This window comes from Haliotis rubra, unplaced genomic scaffold, assembly GCF_003918875.1.
Source record: "Haliotis rubra isolate DU_JTF1 unplaced genomic scaffold, ASM391887v1 Scf1423, whole genome shotgun sequence".
Classification (NCBI taxonomy): Eukaryota; Metazoa; Mollusca; class Gastropoda; order Lepetellida; family Haliotidae; genus Haliotis; species Haliotis rubra.
In genome coordinates, this window is record NW_025765363.1 from 19,992 (window position 1) to 41,014 (window position 21,023).

The following is a 21,023-nucleotide window of genomic DNA, read 5'->3' on the forward strand; positions in this document are numbered from 1 at the left end:
ATATCTTTAAAGAGAACCGTATCTTTGAAGAGAACCATGTCTTTGAAGAGAACCATGTCTTTGAAGAGAACCATATCTTTGAAGAGAACCATGTCTTTGAAGGGGCCAAGGTGAAGGTTGAGCATTGAATCAGGGCATAATATAGAACAGCTAAAGTGTAGTTTGCTTCAGGCATGGATGCTACGTACCTGTCATACTGAGTGGAAAGGAATGTGGACATCACATTACTTGTGCTTGTAATATTTTATTAAGATTTGTAAGCCCAAAACTAAACTACTTTGCGACTAAAGCAAAACACTTTAAACTTCGATTGGTCTAAAATATTACAAAACTTATCTAATGTTACAAAGCTGACTACAATGGCCGAATGTCTGCAAATCCAAGGTCCCAAATGCCACTTGATACATGTTGTTCAATACATCACCATCGGAGAACTAAATTAACGGGCAAAAGAAACGATACCAAGTCGAAATCACTGAAATTACAAAACAACAAACCACCATTGTGAAAAAGGACAGTGAATTTTAAAAAAAACAGGTGTATGGGCAACATGGACTCAGACTGACTCAGTCATTTCATTGGAGTGGCAACAATAACAAGTCCGTTTAGTCACTGTACATTAAGGATTGAAGTCCAAATTATCAAAGTAAATTTTGTATCGTTTCTTTCGCCCGTTGGTTTATTTACAGTGCTCAACGCAGCAATCATTATTTTCTGCAGCAGCTATTCATTGGAGTACATATTGATAATATACCCTTCATATTAGCATGCATTACACGTGTGTTGCTGTGTATGTCATCTGCATATATTTATGTATAATCGACAATATGATATATAATTTACATAAATTTATATTTGCCGAATGTATCCAATGCCTCTATGAACAGAAATGGACGGGCAACATGTACTTCTCGTTGTAAAGATGGTGTTGACAAATCTCATTGTATGGATGAATAAATCCATCTATTGTCGCCATGGGTAAATGACAAGGGACAATGGGCAGTAACCATTCTCTATCTCTTTCTCCTCCTCCCTCCCTCCCTCTCTCTCTCTCTAAATGCAAATAGAACAGTCAGTCAGATAGACAAACAGACAAGGTAATGAATGAATGAATGAATGAATGAATGAATGAATGAATGAATGAATGAATGAATGAATGAATGAATGAATGAATGAATGAATGAATATACAGTGGAAACCGCCTAAGTAAAGACAGCTTAACTAAACAGACCTGATAAGTAAACACTTTTCTTTGGTCCCCGCAAATTTCTTCATTAATTATCACTATTAGAGTCTGGTTAACTAAACTCGGATAAGTAAACAATACCGCTTAACTGAACGTCTTCTCACGGTCCCTGGAAGTAAATTACTTAACAAAAGATACTGGATAACTAAATTAGCGATCACCACATATCCGACATGAGGGGCAGTCGTGTCAGTCTCCAGTCAAACAAACATCCTACTTACAGCTCGCTGGCGTCAAGCAGTTGGCAATACACTGACAACTGGAGGCCATCCCTGATAAGTTGTTCATTGTTACATATGCATACATATACATGTATATGGTTGTCATTTGCAGGTTTTTATAAGTTTGGATAAGTAAAATACCTGATTAGTAAACAATTTTGGCGAGTCCCTTAAAATTTTACTTATCAGGTTTCCACTGTAGTTACATATGACGTATTACAAGTTATGTGCAGCTACGTGTCCTGGACGATCATGATTCCTCGGACAATGGGCAGTCTGTCTGTCTTTACAACTATCAGACACACACCTACCGCTATATTTGAAGGCAAGTGTCTGTCACTTTCTATGCACTAGTTGAAAACCGCCCGCGTCAACGAAGCTACAAAACAATAACTATACTATCGTCTAGACACGGACAAATACTTTCTCGATACCTGGACAATGGACAGTCTGTTTTTGTGTACAATTATCACGCTGACCCTGTCCGCTGTTGGTGGTCTCGGCTTTGCAACACCTTATGTGCTAGTAGAATAACGAGAGACTGGACATTTATCGACTGAACATAGATGATTAGTTTCCTGCATTAATGATATAAAATGGTTTATCTATTCTCACAGATCACATAATTATTACTCTTAGACATAGGAATAACACGATTTTTCAACGAAGACCACCAGCAATAATTGATCCTTCACTTAAAACCCACTTCAAAGCATTTCAATAGAATACAGAGTTTATATAAATACACTCGAGATATATTAAATATTCAAATACAGGCTTTCATGTACATACGCACTTGACAAATTCAATGTCAAATGAACCAAAAGTTACCTTAGCTTGTGACAGTTCTATCTGACTATAGCATCTGTCACAGTCAAGTGTGTAGCTCATGTTGGTGTTGGGTTTACATGGCCTTGAGCTTGACATGAACATCGACTAATCTAGGTCATGAAAGCCACCGAGTACATACCTCACGATAGCGTCCCGTTCACAGCAAACACCTGGACCGTTATATGGAACAACTGTCACAGCAGGTATCTTAACTACAACAAACGGACACCTTTCCTCGATACCTTTCACATATCCTGTTCAACGGCGCTTCTATATACATGCAATGCATTCCGGATCCCTGCGTTACACGACAGGTGACAGCTATTCATAGCCAACTGCCAAGGTATTCAATCACGGAGAGCATTAAATATGGAGTCTCAACCCAACAGAGCGTATAGTCTGCGTGGGGAGGTTAGTTTGTCGAAAAGCAGGTTATCATATGGATGTAGCGTGATAACACTACATCGAAACCTGTTTAAACAGTGTATGACACTTAGATAGGGTACGAGCTTCATCTGACATACATTTTTGTATTACTCACCCGATGTTCTGTTCAATACCATACAGCTGTTGCATGCATGTAGTGCGTATTACTCTCCCGTGTTGAAATGACAATATATTTGCTCACAGCTATACATCCGGTTTTCTCTATGGCGGATTACCTATTTCGGAAACGCGTATTGACTAACGCTTGCATATGAACACTCCCCGAACTATTAATATGGTAACTGATTGTTAAATGATCATATCTTCCGTGTTTCTGATTGGACGTTGAATCACAATGGATCGTTATGCTTCATTAACGGTAGACAAGGCGTATTCATACAACCCGGAACTACTTTCGAGAAGGGGAGTCCCCGTTATATTGCTTTAGTACAACTTTAACACAATGGCATAAAACAGTGAGTGCGTTTTTTGTACGAAATGTCACACTTGATAAGCAATAAACAAATAACAAAGCGTTTTTATATGATTTGATATCGCAATTCATTTATTGCACTTTTGCGAAAGTGAACAGCCTATCATATCATGATATAGTGAATTTATCAAAACAAAGAGTTAATGAAGAGAACAAGGTTTCCAGCATGCTACTGTTTATCTTCAAGTTAATGAAAAGAACGAGGTACCCTTCGTTTTACCTCCAAGTTAATGAAAATGACGAGGTATCCTACACTTTACCCTAAAATTAATGAAAAGAACATGGTTTCCAGTTTGCTAGTTTATCTTCAAGTTAATGAAAAGAACGAGGTACCCTTCACTTTTACGTTAAGTTGATTGAAAGAACGAGGTACCCTTACCTTTACCGTTAAGTTAGTTGAAAGAACGAGGTACCCTTCACTTTACCATTACGTTGATTGAAAGAACGAGGATACCCTGAACTTTACCATTAAGTTGATTGATAGTACGAGGTACCCTTCACTTTACCGTTAACTTGATTGAAAGAACGAGGTACTCTTCACTTTTACGTTAAGTTAGTTGAAAATACGAGGTACCCTTCACTTTACCGTTAAGTTGATTGAAAGAACGAGGTACCCTTCACTTTACCGTTAAGTTGATTGAAAGAACGAGGTACCCTTCACTTTACCATTACGTTGATTGTAAGAACGAGGTACCCTTCACTTTACCGTTAAGTTTATTGAAGGAACGAGGTACCCTTACCTTTACCGTTAAGTTGATTGAAAGAACGAGGTACCCTTCACTTTACCATTACGTTGATTGAAAGAACGAGGGTACCCTGAACTTTACCATTAAGTTGATTGATAGTACGAGGTACCCTTCACTTTACCGTTAACTTGATTGAAAGAACGAGGTACCCTTCACTTTTACGTTAAGTTAGTTGAAAATACGAGGTACCCTTCACTTTACCGTTAAGTTGATTGAAAGAACGAGGTACCCTTCACTTTACCGTTAAGTTGATTGAAAGAACGAGGTACCCTTCACTTTACCATTACGTTGATTGTAAGAACGAGGTACCCTTCACTTTACCGTTAAGTTAATTGAAGGAACGAGGTACCCTTAACTTTACCGTTAAGTTAATTGAAAGAACGAGGTACCCTTCACTTTACCGTAAAGTTGATTGAAAGAACGAGGTACCCTTCACTTTACCGTCAAGTTAATGAAAATGACGAGGTACCCTTCACTTTACCGTTAAGTTGATTGAAAGAACGAGGTTCCCTTAACTTTACCGTCAAGTTAATGGGTAACCTTGACAGGATGGGATATGGTACATTTTTATGTAATATTTGAACAATTTGCTTTACACATAATTACGAAATATGTCATCTGTTTTTATATGGAGTAGACCTACTTCATTCCATCGTTTGAAGTTCTTACCTTATAACTACGTTCACAACAAAATCAAGACAAAAGCTGTGAAAGCTTCGGGATAAGTTTTTTTGTGTTCGACAATATGCAGTCCTTGACTAAAAATGGTTGTCATTGGAATGTAATGACTGATATGGGGACAAATTAATTTTGAGACACAGACTTTATGACAGATGCATTACATCTTTCTGTTTGGAGTCTGGTGACATATCTTGTAAAGGGATATTGTCAGGTAAAGTGACATGCATGACTAATTGTATTTCACTTCAGATGACCAAGACATGTGAAATGAACAATTCGCTTCCACTTGAATTTAGGTTAAATGATCTATGCATAAACATTCGGAGTGACAAGAACGCTCTTTCTAAGAAGGTATGTAAAAGTGTAAACTTACAACTATATGACTCCGACTGTGTAAATCTGGACCACACAATCCGGTGATTGACACCATACGCATTGAACAATACAGCAAACCTGACGCCTGATCTTGTCATTCAAATGTAGCGCATTGAAGTGCTGAGATAAAAGTAATACTGCGAGTCTAACGAACCATCAATGATTATAAGAACCCACTTTCTGAATAGCGTCTCTTTGTTTGGATGTTTCTTCATCGTAAACAGGAACCTCCTCTTGTCACAGGACAGCACAATATTTTAGATTTTCGCTCACTGAAATACAGTTCCGTCATTTGTGTGACTCCATGTTGCCCAATCTCTTCGTTCGTTTTCTTTAATCACACCAAGTTATGTTGGATTTCCGCTGCAGGTGTATATAACGCTTTGCACGACAATACACTCCAAATGGTCAACATGGTTATGATCAGTGACTCCCATCATGCATCAGCCAACATGTGTTCCCTCTCTTTCTTATTAAATCAAATCTTGGGTATTGCTACTGCAAAGCAGCGAGCCGAGGATATTCCATTAGGGGTCACGCCAGGATGCTCGTGATGTTGATTACTGGGCTGTCTGGTCCAAAATCGATTGTTACAGACTGCTGCCATGAGTTGGAATAATGCTGAGTGCGGCGTTAAACAACAAATAAACAAAGCAGCGCGTCGCTTTCTAAATCACGAAATCGACAGTATGTTTTTTATCATGCACCCTCGAACATGGGGTATTCCGAAATACAAATATACGCTACATGACATTCTAAGATATGACGGCGGTCAGTAAATATATGTGTCTAGACCAGACAATCCAGTGACTAACATCACGCGCATAGATCTACACATTTGGCATTTGTCCGGTCCCGCTAGTCGCCACTAACGACAAACATGCTGAAAACAATTTCTAACCCGGATCCACGCGGTTTCTTTCTCAAAGGGTAGTCAGGAATGAAAGTAGACTTGGCTCCAGTGAGTGAGGAGTGAGTGAGTGAGTGAGTGAGTGAGTGAGTGAGTGAGTGAGTGAGTGAGGAGTGAGTGAGTGAGTGAGTGAGGAGTGAGTGAGTGATGAGTGAGTGAGTGAGTGAGTGAGTGAGTGAGTGAGTGAGTGAGTGAGTGAGTGAGTGAGTTTTACGCCGCACTCAGCAATATTCAGGCTATACGGCGGCGGTTTGTAAATAATCGAGTCTAGACCAGACAATCCAGTGATCAACAGTATGAGCATCGATCTGCGCAACGATCTGCGCATCAATCTGCGATGATATGTGTCAACCAAGCCAGCGAGCTTGGCCACCCGATCCCGTCAGTCGCCTCACTGGGTTACTGAAGGTTCATTCTAACCCGGACCTTCACGGGTCTCTCAGATTCGAGATGAGTGAGTGAGCGAGTTAGTTTTACACCGCTTTTAACAATATTCCAGCAATATCACGACGGGGAGCACCAGAAATGGGCTTCACATATTGTACCTGGGTCTTCTGTCTGACTAGCGAAAGCTTAACCACCCCAGAATGGAGGTGAGCTTCAAAGAGCTACAGGTGTTTGAGTGAGTGGGCAGACTATTTGTAATCAGCTTCTCAGATACGACCTGCCCGACGTCCATGTGTTATCACGGGATTGATAGAGCGTCACATGACTGCAAGATGTCGCCGGTGTCAATCTTCCCTTTTGGGATGTTTTTGGGATGAATCAGGGCTTATTTTGAACTTCCGTGACAGGAGCAGCGAGTGTAGCGTAGACGGAATGGCTGCTGTCATGCAGTTTACGTTGGCCACGATTGGGGTGGCTCAGTAATGTTGTGGGGTGGGATCACTGTGACTGGCAAAATACCGTTACATGTTATTTACGCAGGTGCAACTTCGAAGTACTACCGTGACAACATCCTGGAGGCACACGTGATGCCATTTGCGCGGACATGGACGTGGTCTTGTGTTTCAGGATGATAACGCAAGACTGACTGACTGACTGAGTTTTGTTTTACGCCGCTTTTAGCAATATTCCTGCAACATCACAGCGAGGGACACCAGAAATGGGGATAACGCAAGAACACACAGGACTCGTGTTGTTTCTGAATAATTCCCTCAGGAAAACATAACCATCTTGCCATGGCCAGCGCACAGTCCAGGCTTGTCACCCACCGAGCATGTCTGGGATATCGTCACCGTCAACAATCATCGATAACACTCAATGAAATTTGGCGCTGTCTTGCAGGGAGAATGGGTTGAAGTGCGTGAGTGAGTGAGTATAATTTTACACCGTACTCAGCAATATTCCAGCTAGATGGCGGCAATCTGTAAATAATCGAGTCTGGACCAGACAATCCAGTGATCAAAGCATGGGCATCGATCTACGCAATTGGGAACCGATGACATGTGTCAATCATGTCAGCGAGTCTGACCACCCGATCCCGTTAGTCACCTATTAAGACCATTTCTAACCCTCTTACGACAAGCATGGGTTAACCCGGACCATCACGGGTCAGAATGGGTTGAGATGAACCAAGTTGACATTAGACTTTGATAAGTACTTCGCCTTACCGAATCCTTGTTAGTTTTAAGCGTTGAGCTGGTTTCACAAATATTGGAATCATTCGCGGATCCAGAAGGGGGGTGTTTGTGTGTCAGGGTTCGAACCCCCTGACCCCCCTCCCTCCTCTCCCCTTTTCAAAATTCCTGGATCCGCCCACGGGAATGATAAATGGGCAGCAGGACATTATGGCCGATCATCTTACAAAAGCTATCTGACGTTCAACAACTAATGAAAATTATAACCAGATAACCCTGATGCACAGCTAAAATGACTATAGTTGTGGTACCCTTTTCTTGAATACCACTTACCTTTTGTATATTTGTAAATTATCAGGACTTTCTCTATCAATGCCTGACTTTTTATAACAATTTTGAATTCCTATTGCTGTTATCTGTTACATGAGACAGACAATATAGGTACTATAGTCCCAGTCATTGCCAGTTGCACCGTCATTTCGGATAGTGCGCGCGACAGAGACTTAACGACCTACCTCAGCGAGCCCCTAAACTCATCATTTTTTCAGGTTTTAATGACCGTGTGAAGTTCGATACCCCACGTTCGTTATCAGGTGTCCTATGTTGTACTACGTAGGTGGTTTTTAATAGGTTACTTGGTAGTAATACTTCCAGTGGCCATCGCTGAAACCCTCCAAGGATGTTCTGGCATTGTATCAATGACAAGTGAATGAGTATTATGTTTCCTCAGGCTTCGTTTTTGTTAATATTATTGGTGGTGTTTGCATCAAATTGCTCTTTATAGGGTAAATGTCTACTTTATGATGCAAAGAATGCATGACAGGTTAATCGATAATGAAGCGAACGTCACCCCAAAATCTCATCTTCGAAGACTGGGTGGCATCAATTTTGTGGATCACATAAAAGGAGCAATGCTAAGGTAACAAGTTTTTAACATTTCACTTGTTTCCAGTATATCAACCACAAAGGTTGATCATGTAAGAGAATAAGTTGACAATGATTTCTCCCGGAGATGTTTAGTTTAATGAGCACTCCCTTGCTTGGCGCCATATTGTTTTTCGCCGTAAAGAGCTGGATGCGAGAAAGCACGCGAGAGGACAAAAGTCATAAATTTATAGAGATATATAGATGTTTATTGCTGGGAGACACACTCTTCAGGTATTTGGTCAGCTGTAGAATTTGAATATGATGTTTCTTTATTATTGTCAAAGTGTAGGTTTTTCATTATTTTGCATTTAAGTGCGTGTGCAGTGAAACATACTGAGATTTGGAAGAATCCATTATTTAGAGTACAGGTATTGTTAGATATCAGCATTTTATGTACATGTTCCCTTGTCAAGATCATCTATCGAGTATATTAGAGAGTTATTTTCAGTGTATGACCTACATTTCAATATGTTTTGGCCACCTGTCACCCCTTTGGTCAAATACAGTAGGACTTCCATTTCTTGGAATTGAGAGTCAGAGATACACTGTTTCCAAGAATTTGCGTGTGCCAGCGATGTTTGTTTACGAGTACATTTAAGTCTTTTTGAGTGTAGATCGGAGTTGTAAGAGATGTTATTCAGTGTCATATTATTCAGGGTATGATAGATTATTTCTGGCAGTGTAGAGTTTAATCTCATTGTTTTATTGTTCATGATTCAGAGAAGCATAGTTATGACGTCGCAGATATTATAGGCAAACATAATTCATTATATGAGAGATTTTCTAAGCGTTCCTATAAGAGATTAAGTGTAAACATTTCTGAATTATGAAGAAGTTATTTATCTGAGTTTTATGAGTGTACAAATGACAAAGAGAATCAGAGTAGATAATAGGGAATATATTGTATACTTATGAGAGCTCATTATTGTTTTCAGAACTCCATGATCCATACTTCCTTGTGTTTGGGAACAAATGGTGTTGGAAGACCTCCCACAATGGACTTGTTCTTTGACCTGTGAACCACCACCCATTGTGTTTTCTTATCGTTTAATGTAAAATGGCTTTTGTTACAATTTATGACTCCTGCTAAATTGCTACATCAGTACAACTCCTATTTAATTTGAAATAATCGTTTCTGAGAATCTCTAAAGAAAACTAAATCTGACAGAATAACAACAATCTTCCATTGTTTTGCAGGACAATGTCAAACAATTTGATGTCAAGAATGAATGTTGATGGGCAAAAAGTTTTCTTTTAAGAATACAAGGTTGTATTCAATCATCTCGGGTAATTTAATTACCAAATGCAGCATTTTCATCATGACCATAGCAAATAATATATGACAATAAAGCATCGTCTAATTCATAGTCTTATTGAATAATCCACTTGCAATTGAGGATTTTCTTTGAAAATGTTTAAGAAAACTTCCATTCCTTTAGTTGAAAATATAAATTGTTTACATTTTTCGTCACATTTTGTATTGATGCTGTTCATATGTTCACATGGCAAGTTACAGCAGTGAAATGAACCTTTCAAGTGATTGATTAAACAAATACTTGAATCATTTGAGACAATATATCTTCCATATAAAATTATTCATGTATTAAAATATAAAATTTCAGAATGTGTCCTATCTCATGGGAATGAGATGGGAATGCATCCAAAGCAAATTTCAAGAAAGAGTTAGGAACGTTTCTGAAGTATCCACCTGACCGCCAGGCAGGGAGTGGCAGAAAGAAGAGAAGCTGTATGTCAGTTTAATGCTATATGCAGATGATATTGTGTTATTATCACAACAGAGATCACCTACAGATTATGTCATGTGTGATGTTTTACATTATGCTTTAAACCACGTTTCTCTGTGTGTGTTTGTGTTCATAAAGATTTCATAAACAGTGACTGGTTTTATGTGCTGTCTTCAGGTATAGTTCCTGTTCATCTTGGAACCCTTTCATGGTGAAAGTAGTTGCATTGTGTTTATTCAGGGGTCTGTCTAATAGCTGATATTCAGACAAAATGTCTTCTCGGGACAATTTCCACCTTTTCAAGATAACAATACAACAGTAAATAGTCTTTATTAATTTGGAATACTCTTTTCTTCTTACTGGAATTATACGTCCAACTGACATAAAACTTAAATGAACATTATATTGAATGTAGAATTTTAACCAAGTATTTTATCAGGTAAATATTTTTACTGCAATTTTATGTTTGAACACTGTTTGTTGCAGGTAGCTTTTTGGCTATTTTAGCTGGATGCATGAGTTTGGTGCTACGTTAGTGTAGTTTAAAGATGAAGTGCGAGTCTATTTACAGGAAAGCGTGATACCTCCCAGACACAACCACGGAACAACTCATTTTCAACGTTAATAATATGTCAAACTTCAACGTTGATTCCACGTCGGATATCTACGTCTAAAAACCTTTCATATACAACCACGGAACAACCCATTTTCAACGTTAATAGTATGTCAAACTTCAACGTTGATTCCACGTCGGACATCTACGTCTAAAAAACTTTCATATACAACCTTGATGTGCCTGCTGGGCATGCAACAGCTGTATGGTATTGAACAGAACATCGGGTGAGTAATACAAAAATGTATGTCAGATGAAGCTCGTACCCTATCTAAGTGTCATATACTGTTTAAACAGGTTTCGATGTAGTGTTATCACGCTACATCCATATGATAACCTGCTTTTCGACAAACTAACCTCCCCACGCAGACTATACGCTCTGTTGGGTTGAGACTCCATATTTAATGCTCTGACTGAATACCTTGGCAGTTGGCTATGAATAGCTGTCACCTGTCGTGTGACGCAGGGATCCGGAATGCATTGCATGTATATAGAACCGCCGTTGAACAGGATATATGAGCTACACACTTGACTGTGACAGACGCTATAGTCAGATAGAACTGTCACAAGCTAAGGTAACGTTTGGTTCATTCTACATTGAATTTGTCAAGTGCGTATGTACATGAAAGCCTGTATTTGAATATTTAATATATCTCGAGTGTGTTTATATGAACTCTGTATTCTATTAAAATGCTTTGAAGTGGGTTTTAAGTGAAGGATCAATTATTGCTGGTGGTCTTCGTTGGAAAATCGTGTTATTCTTATGTCTAAGAGTAATCATTATGTGATCTGTGAGAATAGATAAACCATTTTATATCATTAATGCAGGAAACTAATCATCCATGTTCAGTCGATAAATGTCCTGTCTCTCGTTATTCTACTAGCACTTAAGGTGTTGCAAAGCCGTGACCACCAACAGTGGATAGGGTCAGCGTGATAATTGTACACAAAAACAGACTGTCCACTGTCCAGGTATAGGGAAAGAACTTGTCCGTGTGTAGGCGATAGTATATTTATTATTTTGTAGCTTCGTTGACGCGGGCGGTTTTCAACTAGTGCATAGCAAGTGACACACACTTGCCTTCAAATAACGGTAGGTGTGTGTCTGATAGTTGTAAAGACAGACGGACTGCCCATTGTCCGAGGAATCATGATCGTCCAGGACACGTAGCCGCACATAACTTGTGAAACGTCATATGTAACTTGACCCTTGTCACTTACCCATGGTGACAATATATGGATTTATTCATCCATACAATGAGATTTGTCAACACCATCTTTACAACGAGAAGTACATGTTGCTAATGCATGCTAATATGCAGGGTATATTATCAATATAAACTCCAATGAATAGCTGCTGCAGAAAATAATGATTGCTGCGTTGAGCACTGTAAATACACTAACGGACGAAAGAAACGATACAAAATTTACTTTGATAATTTGGACTTCAATCCTTAATGTACAGTGACTAAACGGACTGGTTATTGTTGCCACTCCAATGACATGACTGAGTCAGTCTGAGTGCATGTTGCCCATACACCTGTTTTTTAAAATTCACTGTCCTTTTTCACAATGGTGGTTTGTTGTTTTGTAATTTCAGTTATTTCGATTTGGTATCGTTTCGTTTGCCCGTTAACTTAGTTCTCCGATGGTTGTGTATTGAACAACATGTATCAAGTGGCATTTGGGACCTTGGATTTGCAGACATTCGGCGATTGTAGTCAGCTTTGTAACATTAGATAAGTTTTGTAATATTTTAGACCAATCGAAGTTTAAAGTGTTTTGCTTTAGTTGCAAAGTAGTTCAGTTTTGGGCTTACAAATCTCAATAAAATATTACAAGCACAAGTAATGTGATGTCCACATTCCTTTCCACTCAGTATGACAGGTACGTAGCATCCATGCCTGAAGCAAACTACACTTTAGCTGTTCTATATTATGCGCTGATTCAATGCTCAACCTTCACCTTGGCCCCTTCAAAGACATGGTTCTCTTCAAAGATATGGTTCTCTTCAAAGATATGGTTCTCTTCAAAGATATGGTTCTCTTCAAAGACATGGTTCTCTTCAAAGATATGGTTTTCTTCAAAGATATGGTTGGGTGACTTTCCGACTACACATGTAATCTTTGTTTATGATGCTCTCGACAGTTTGCATCATCGAAGGCTCCCTTGACTCGCATCAATGCCCGAGGTGTCATGAGCTAGTTGTGCAATCAAACTTGCTAAAGACCTGTGAAAATCCAGGTTAGAAATTGATCTTCAGCAACCCATGTTCTAGATGTTTGATAGGCATTTAGAAGTTGGTAGGGTAATACAAGGCACTTGATATGGATGTGCAACTTCTTTATTATTTACACAAGACGTTACTAGGCTAATACTTGCTCCTTCATCAGGTGAATTACGACGTTTCTTGGCTAATGCCTGCCTCTTCATCAGGTGAATGATAAAGGGGCAAGTAATAGCCAAGAAACGTCGTGTGTAAATAACAAAGGAGTTGCACATCCATATCAAGTGTGTTCTATAACCAATGATCTATTCCGAATATTTAATATATACAATACCGAAATTTGCAAGATTGATAATATCGGAGGATCAGAATGACATTCTTGAAAGTATCAATGTTTGAAAGGTAATTTCGCTCAATGGTATAACGGATAGGAAATGTTTTGAGTGAACCGATCCATTGACAATGTTTCGAGTGAACCGATCCATTTACAATATTTAGTTAACGATTATCGATCTCTGTTATCTATATCGAAAGCCAGCCCTACAATAACAACTAAACTGAACTTCCATGTTTCAAACACCCAACCCAAAAGGAAATGTTTATGATAATTATATAACTTGGCACAAACCACAAACTTCGATTGTGAATTATGATTGCTTGCATGGTTTGTTGTTTAATGCTGCATTCAGCAATATTCCATCTATGTGGCAGCGGTCTATGAATAATCGAGTCTGGGCCAGACAATCCAGTGAACAACAGCATGAGTATCGATGTACGCAGATGGGATACGATGACATGTGTTCCGAGCCTGACCACTCAATCTCGCCCGTCGCCTTTTACGACAATCATGGGTTGAAGAAGACAGCTCTGACCCGGGTCTTCATGGGTTTGTGAATTTTGACAAACACACGAAGGGCTATATGACGATTTAATAATCTGAGACAGTGCTGAAGGAAGTTGAACAGCAGTCAGCTGATGGTTTTGTACACTACATAGTTTCCACCGGGAACTGGAACACTACGGGATTCTTGAAACAGGCCCGGGGAACGGGTGCCTCAGTCGTCTAAAGCACCGCAGAGTTGTGTCCATATGATTGTGGTTTCGAATTCCGGTTCGCCCCGATTTTGTTTCCAGGTTTTGTAGGACCATATCCGTGATTGCGGTTTATGCCAAGATGGCAAACCTCTGAGACATGCATTGTTTCTGGCTTTTCTCAACATTAAGCTAATATGTTGTGGTAAAACTAGATAAAACTAGATAAAACTCATTTAACAACTCACTCAAAAATTCACTCGTTCACTCAACCATCCACTCAACCATTCAACCACTCACACAACCACTCACTCAACCAGCCACTCAACCATTCAAACCCTGAACCATTCAACCACTCACTCAACCACTCATCCAACCACTCACTCAACCACTCAGCTACTTACTCAATCTTTCAATCAACCTCGCTCAACCACTCACTCAACCAGCCACTCAACCACTCACTCACTCATTCAACCACTCACACAACCACTCACTCAACCTTTCACACAACCACTCACTCAACCACTCAGCTACTTACTCAACCTTTCAATCAACCTCGCTCAACCACTCACTCAACCAGCCACTCAACCACTCACTCACTCATTCAACCACTCACACAACCACTCACTCAACCACTTACACAACCTTTCAACCAACCTCACTCAGCCACTCACTCAAATGTGTACAAATATGTATCCTGTATTTTCGTCTGCATGTAAACTAATGATGCACATTATTTATTTATTTATGTACAAAGTGACACACACAATTAACAGGTTCCAGGTGACTACTAAACCGAAGCATGAATTACGAGGAAGATCCTGAAGGTTCTGGACTCCAGTTCTGGACGAGAGACTTCAGGACTGCCCCAGTACCACGCAAGACAGAACGTCCGGAGGTTGCACCTGGGCAGGAGTGGACAGACCCCAACTTCGATAAACCGGCGATAATAAACGTTAATGAAACTGCGCATCTAATAGAATGGAAGAGATCATATGTGAGTATTGCCTGCAACTATTACCACGTAGCTCGACACCTGGCTTTACAAAAAAATAAACATCGCAAAGCATATCATCCTGATAGGCTGATGTTTGTTTCGTTTCAATTGACCATTCATAGATTTCCTAATTTGGTGTTTCATGAATGAAGATGGCGATAGGTTTGCTAACTTTTGACGGCAGTCATATCAAGGACTGGTTATCGATATAGATAATACAAATCGATAATCGTCAACTATATATCGATCGATTATCGATAAATGAGGTAACTGTGAGCAAAAATGCCATAAATGTCTGATAGAAATGAATATATTCACGTCACGTCACGTCACGTCATGTCACGTCACGTCACGTCATGATTTTGCATGAATTATAAACAAAACAGATTCCTGGACATAATTTGGAAGCAGGCAATGAATAAGGTCCTGAAACTGGTTTGTGGTGAGAGAAAATGAAATCAGTCACAGAATGTAATATATGACGACAACAGTTACATACATGCATGCATCCATCCATACATACATCATCCATCCATCCATCCATCCATACATCCATCCATACAAACATACATGTATCGATTGCTCTAATATTGCAGAGTGCGGCGTCAAACTAAACTCATTCATTCACTGAGTAGGACGTTAATACCACAGACAAACTGAAACTTCATATTTCATTCACAGGACGGAGTATGATACGGTGATTCATATAAGCGTCTTAACTCACCTATGCATCTTACTCCAATGTTTTGTTATAAAAGGAGATAGTCCCGGACCCTGTGCTGTTTCATGGCGATGCTTGCATGGAAGATATCAACCAAGGCACGTTTGGAACATGTTGGTTCTTGTCCATGTTGGCAAACCTCGCCGAAAAACCGAAACTCATGAAAAAGGTATCTCTGGATTTTACGTGTATTCTTCAGCATTTTATACTGTAAGAGGTGAGGTGAGGTGAGGTAAAATTGGGTTTAACGTCGTGCATGAGAATATTTCGCTCATATGACGACGTGCATGCGTGTGTATGTGTATGTGCGGCTGCTTGTACTAGCCCAGACTTAAGCTGGTTTTATAGCGCCAGCTCACTGAGATACCATGCCGCAGTGAAGCATGAATACCCCACTCAGACACATTATACTGACTCCGAGCAGACCAGTCCTTGTTGTACCCATTAATGCCGAGCGCCAAACAGCGACCAACAAGTACCATATTTTAACGTCTTTTGGTATGACGCGGTCGGGGATCGAACGTTCTAACCACTACACCGCGGAGGCGGTCTTATACTATAAGAAGTGATAGGTATGCAGGTTTTAATATATTTCGGCGTAACGTCGGTTGAACCAAAGTTTCCTAAACTAGCTCTTCTAGCCTGAGACAAACGTGCTGATATACCATTGCTCCATCACCGTACATTCCCACATGACCGCATAGTCTCACACGTAATCTACCCGTGAAGATCTGGGTTAGAATTGATCTAACACAACCAACCCTCATATACATGTATAAGCTGTCTAAAATAAGATTCCCAAAATCATTAATTCGCAGATCGATGCTCATGCTGTTAATCACTGGATTGTCTGGCCCAGACTGGATTATTTACATACCGCTGCAATATAGATGGAATACTGCTGAGTATGGCGTTAAACAAATAACCAAGCAATGCATACACGGGGTTTCTGATCTGATTGTATGAACCAGATGTACTATACCTTTCGTCCAATAACAAAGGTTCCGTCTTGCATTACAGACCGCCTCCGCGGTGTAGTGGTTAGAGCGTCCGCCCGGAGAGCGGAAGGTCGCGGGTTCAATCCCCGATCGCGTCATACCAAAAGACGTTAAAATATGGTACTTGTTGGTCGCTGCCTGGCGTTCGGCATTATTGGGTACAGCAAGGACTGGTCTGCTCGGAGTCAGTATGATGTGTCTGAGTGGGGTATTCATGCTTCACTGCGGCATGGTATCTCAGTGGGCTAGCACTATAAAACCAGCTTCAGTCTGGGCTAGTACAAGCAGCCGCACATACACATACACACGCATGCACGTCGTCATATGAGCGAAATATTCTCAAGCACGACGTTAAACCCAATTTCAGCTCACCTCTTGCATTACAACATTAACCGAACCAAACCAAACCATCTACAGTTGGTCATATAAACGTGTTCATTATTCGTAATTTACTAAATTTGAAACAAATTGATACTTGATGCCATTAAATTTCAGGTGATTGACAAGAATGCCTTCAAGCCCAAGACAGACGGAATCTTCCACTGCAGACTGTGGAGGTTCGGGGAATGGGAGGACGTATACACTGATGATATCCTGCCTGTAGTAAAAGGACCAAATGAATTATTCGGAGCTCAGTCAAAATCAGGAACTAACGAAATGTGGGTTTCGCTGATGGAGAAGGCTCTTGCAGGGTAAGTCAGAAAACGTTAATGGATAACAACTAGGACTGGCTTTCGATATAGATTATAGAGATAGATAATCGTTAACTAAATATCGATCGATTTTCAAAAAGTATCGGAGACGTAACTTTTAGCAATAATGCCAAAGCATGTCAGACAGAAATGAATATATTTCACATCACTGGTGAGTGGTGACATCTTTTTTGAAAGGATTACTAACAAAACAGCATCCTGAACATAATTTAGGAGCAGACCTAAATTGATATATTGTGTGAGAAAAATAATTTAAAAGATCACCAAATATATATACGATATTCACGAGAGCACAAATTTTCATATCCACAATCATTGATAATATTCCCATCGACGATATTTCCGATTATGGATAATGTTAGCCAATCCTAATAGCAACATCTTCTAAAGTTTACAGCAACGTGCCAGGCCTGATCTTTACTTTATCATTGAGTGCTACCGCTATGTTCCCTCGGATATCCGAGATTGGTTGCCTCTGGCTAATACTTGCAGACAAAAAGAATTAAAGGCAACACAATTATGGATGTCAACGTCTTATGTTGAGGAACACGATGCTTCGAGATATGTTGCTACTCCTTCATTAAACATTTATCTGATGAAGAATTTAGAATATATCCCGAAACGTTGTTTTCCTCAACCTAAAGAAGTTCACATATACTGTATACATAATGTTTCGCCTTTATGTTTGTCACTTCTAAATGCCTTTAATAAAACTTGTTCGATAAACGTTTAATATCTTCATTGACATGAAGGATGCATAGCAAAACCATTACCACATTTAAATTCCATGTTGGAGCATTCCAATTCTATATATGATTATTTATTGTATACTCTTACCAATATACCTTGGGTGTTCTCTGTACCTTTGATGTTCACTGTAGCTTGGATGTTCACTGTACTTTGTATGTTCTCTGTACTTTGGGTGTTCACTGTACCTTGGATGTTCACTGTACCTTGGTTGTTCACTGTACAATGGGTGTTCGCTGTACATTGGGTGTTCATGGAACCATGTTCACTGTACCTTGGTTGCTCACTGTACCTTGGCTGTTCATTGTAGCTTGGGTTTTCACTGTACTTTGGATGTTCACTGTACCTTGGATGTTCACTGCACTTTGGGTGTTCAGTGTTCCTTGGATGTTCACTGTACCTTGGATGTTCACTGTACCTTGGATGTTCACTGCACTTTGGGTGTAAACCGTACCTTGGGTGTTCACTGTACCTTGGATGTTCACTGCACCTTGGATGATCAGTGTACCTTGGGTGTTCATTGTACCATGTTCACTGTGCTTTGTAATGTTCATTGCAACTTGAATAATGAAACTGCTGAACATACTGATCCCCCTGGAAATATATATTTCAACATATATTGATAACCTTCGCCCAATATGTAGGTTCAATATACTTATTTTTATATGCCTCAGTATGTCTTTTTGAACAAATGTCACGACTCGTACAGTGTTGCTGAAGGTGGCATGCCAAGTGATGCCTATCTAGCATTGACAGGAGGTGTGCCAGAGACGGTAGTGATGGAATACACCAATCACAGCGTCCTGTTTCAACGTATAGTCAATGCACTGAAGTGTGGAGCCTTTGTGACTTGCTCCACGAAATCAGTAGGTTCCTTGTTTCTATGTCTTGACTTTCATATGGCAAAGTCATTGTAAATGTTCATAATTCGTATTTGCTTGTCTTAAGAAGTGGCCAGCGAGATTGGGTGGTCAGGCTCGCTGACTTGGTTGACACATGTCATCGTATCCCTATTGCGTAGATCGATGCTGATGATATTGATCACTGGATTGTCTGGTCGTGGCCTCCGCCATGTAGCTGGAATATTGCTGAGTGTGGATTTAACCAACAACCAACCAACCATATTAACTCTTACGATTTCTTTGTGAATGAATACCAACTGGTGATAGCATCAAAACATGTGCTATATGTAACTATACTTGTGTTTATCATGTGTTATCTTGCATGAACCAAAAGCAGTTTGACAATTTGAGAATGGCATAGGTGTGTACCTTTGCTGAGATATTTATTAAATGCGGAGAAATAATGAATAATAAAAAAAACTGTCTCCGTTATAAAACGTTCCCTGCAACTTCCAGGGCACGTCATTATCAAACGGAATAGTTCCAGGTCACGCCTACTCTCTGATTAGTGCACATGAGGTAAATATGACTAGTGGCTGATTCATGATGACAGATGTATATACATAAAACGTGTTATCACCAATGCGTTGATTCCGGGGCAGAGATAGTGATGAGAAAAGCTGATTACATTTGATCCATTGGTCAGACTCGGTGATTCAACTGATTGAATGCCATCCAGTGTCTGGATAACATGTCATGAGTAATTATCCTTATTGTGTAATCCAGGCTGGATTAGTGGCTGCCATTATATATTTGTTATAAAACAACATTCATTCGTCTCACCCAGCAGCCATGCAACCGCGTCGGGATATTATCCTTTAGAAGATCGGGGTCAGAATTGACCTTAAGCAACCCATGTTTGTTGTAAAGAAGCGAGTAAGGGCATCTGATGGTCAGGGTCGCTGACTTGGTTAACACATGTCATCGTTTTGTCCCAATTGTATAATCGCGTAGATCGATACTCATGTTGTTAATCACTGGATTGTCTGGTCCAAATGGTTTAAATATTAAACCAACCAACCAACTCACGATACAGTCAGAATGGTACATTCTACTCTGTTTTTAGCAGAGATTCCAACGGATGTGGAATACGTCTTTTCTACTTACATAATGGGCGAAGATAAGAAATACCACGTTATAACATAGCTACAAAGCAAAACGGAACCTGGAGCTTGTAATACTAACTTTGTATCACGCATCACTCCGACCAGACTATGAGGAAGACACTCACTCACTCTAACTTCGTGTTCTTTTTTCAAAGATAACGAAAAAGAACGGGAAGAGGGTTTTCCTCTTGCAGATGCGCAACCCATGGGGGTCGGATGAATGGACAGGAAAGTGGAGTGACAAGTTGGTATTTTATGAGATATTTGATTCTGGATTTCTTTGTTTGCATATTGTTTACACTTAGCCATTGACCAGCTATAAGAGATTGGTCTGTAAATAATTCATACAATCCGGTTATGTTTCTCGGGTGTGTTCCAGCAACATACGAAACCGTTCGGATTTATCCACATTTCACATACATTTGTGTTCAATTATGACAATATGTGATCGGCTGTTTCGACGTTTGGTCACTGGGCTCAATCTGCAATTATTTCATTTAATTGGAACTGCTTTAGCGCGTTGCACATAATATTCACACACTTTTTCCATTAAAAGGAATTGAACACACTTGGATATACAGTATTCTACCCTTTGGTATAATGATAGTGAGTTAACTGAGTGAGTGAGTTAAAATTTATCGTCACATCGGCAATATTTCAGCCATATCGTGATGATGCAATGATAACATTTGATAAAAAACTATGAGATTGAGACGACTGTCAACAGATAGCCGTTTATCTATTAGGTAACCAATGCTGTATTGCGAAACAGGCATCTACTAACAT

The 21,023-nt window shown here is 39.8% G+C and overlaps 1 protein-coding gene across 2 annotated transcripts; it reads left to right on the plus strand.

Moving 5' to 3' along the window:
• The first annotated feature begins 10,982 nt into the window (after positions 1-10,982).
• LOC124269145 (calpain-1 catalytic subunit-like) lies at positions 10,983-20,557 on the plus strand. 2 transcript variants are annotated; one of them, XM_046704165.1, is made up of 7 exons: positions 10,983-11,021; positions 14,830-15,050; positions 15,809-15,940; positions 17,265-17,461; positions 18,921-19,095; positions 19,588-19,650; positions 20,393-20,557. In XM_046704165.1, exons 2-7 carry the CDS (start codon positions 14,856-14,858, stop codon positions 20,540-20,542), a joined length of 912 nt encoding a protein of 303 aa, XP_046560121.1. In that variant the 5' UTR covers positions 10,983-11,021; positions 14,830-14,855; the 3' UTR covers positions 20,543-20,557. The 2 variants fall into 2 exon arrangements, with proteins under 2 accessions (XP_046560121.1, XP_046560122.1); XM_046704166.1 differs by lacking the exon at positions 10,983-11,021 and adding an exon at positions 11,308-11,369.
• Positions 20,558-21,023: the final 466 nt, after the last annotated feature.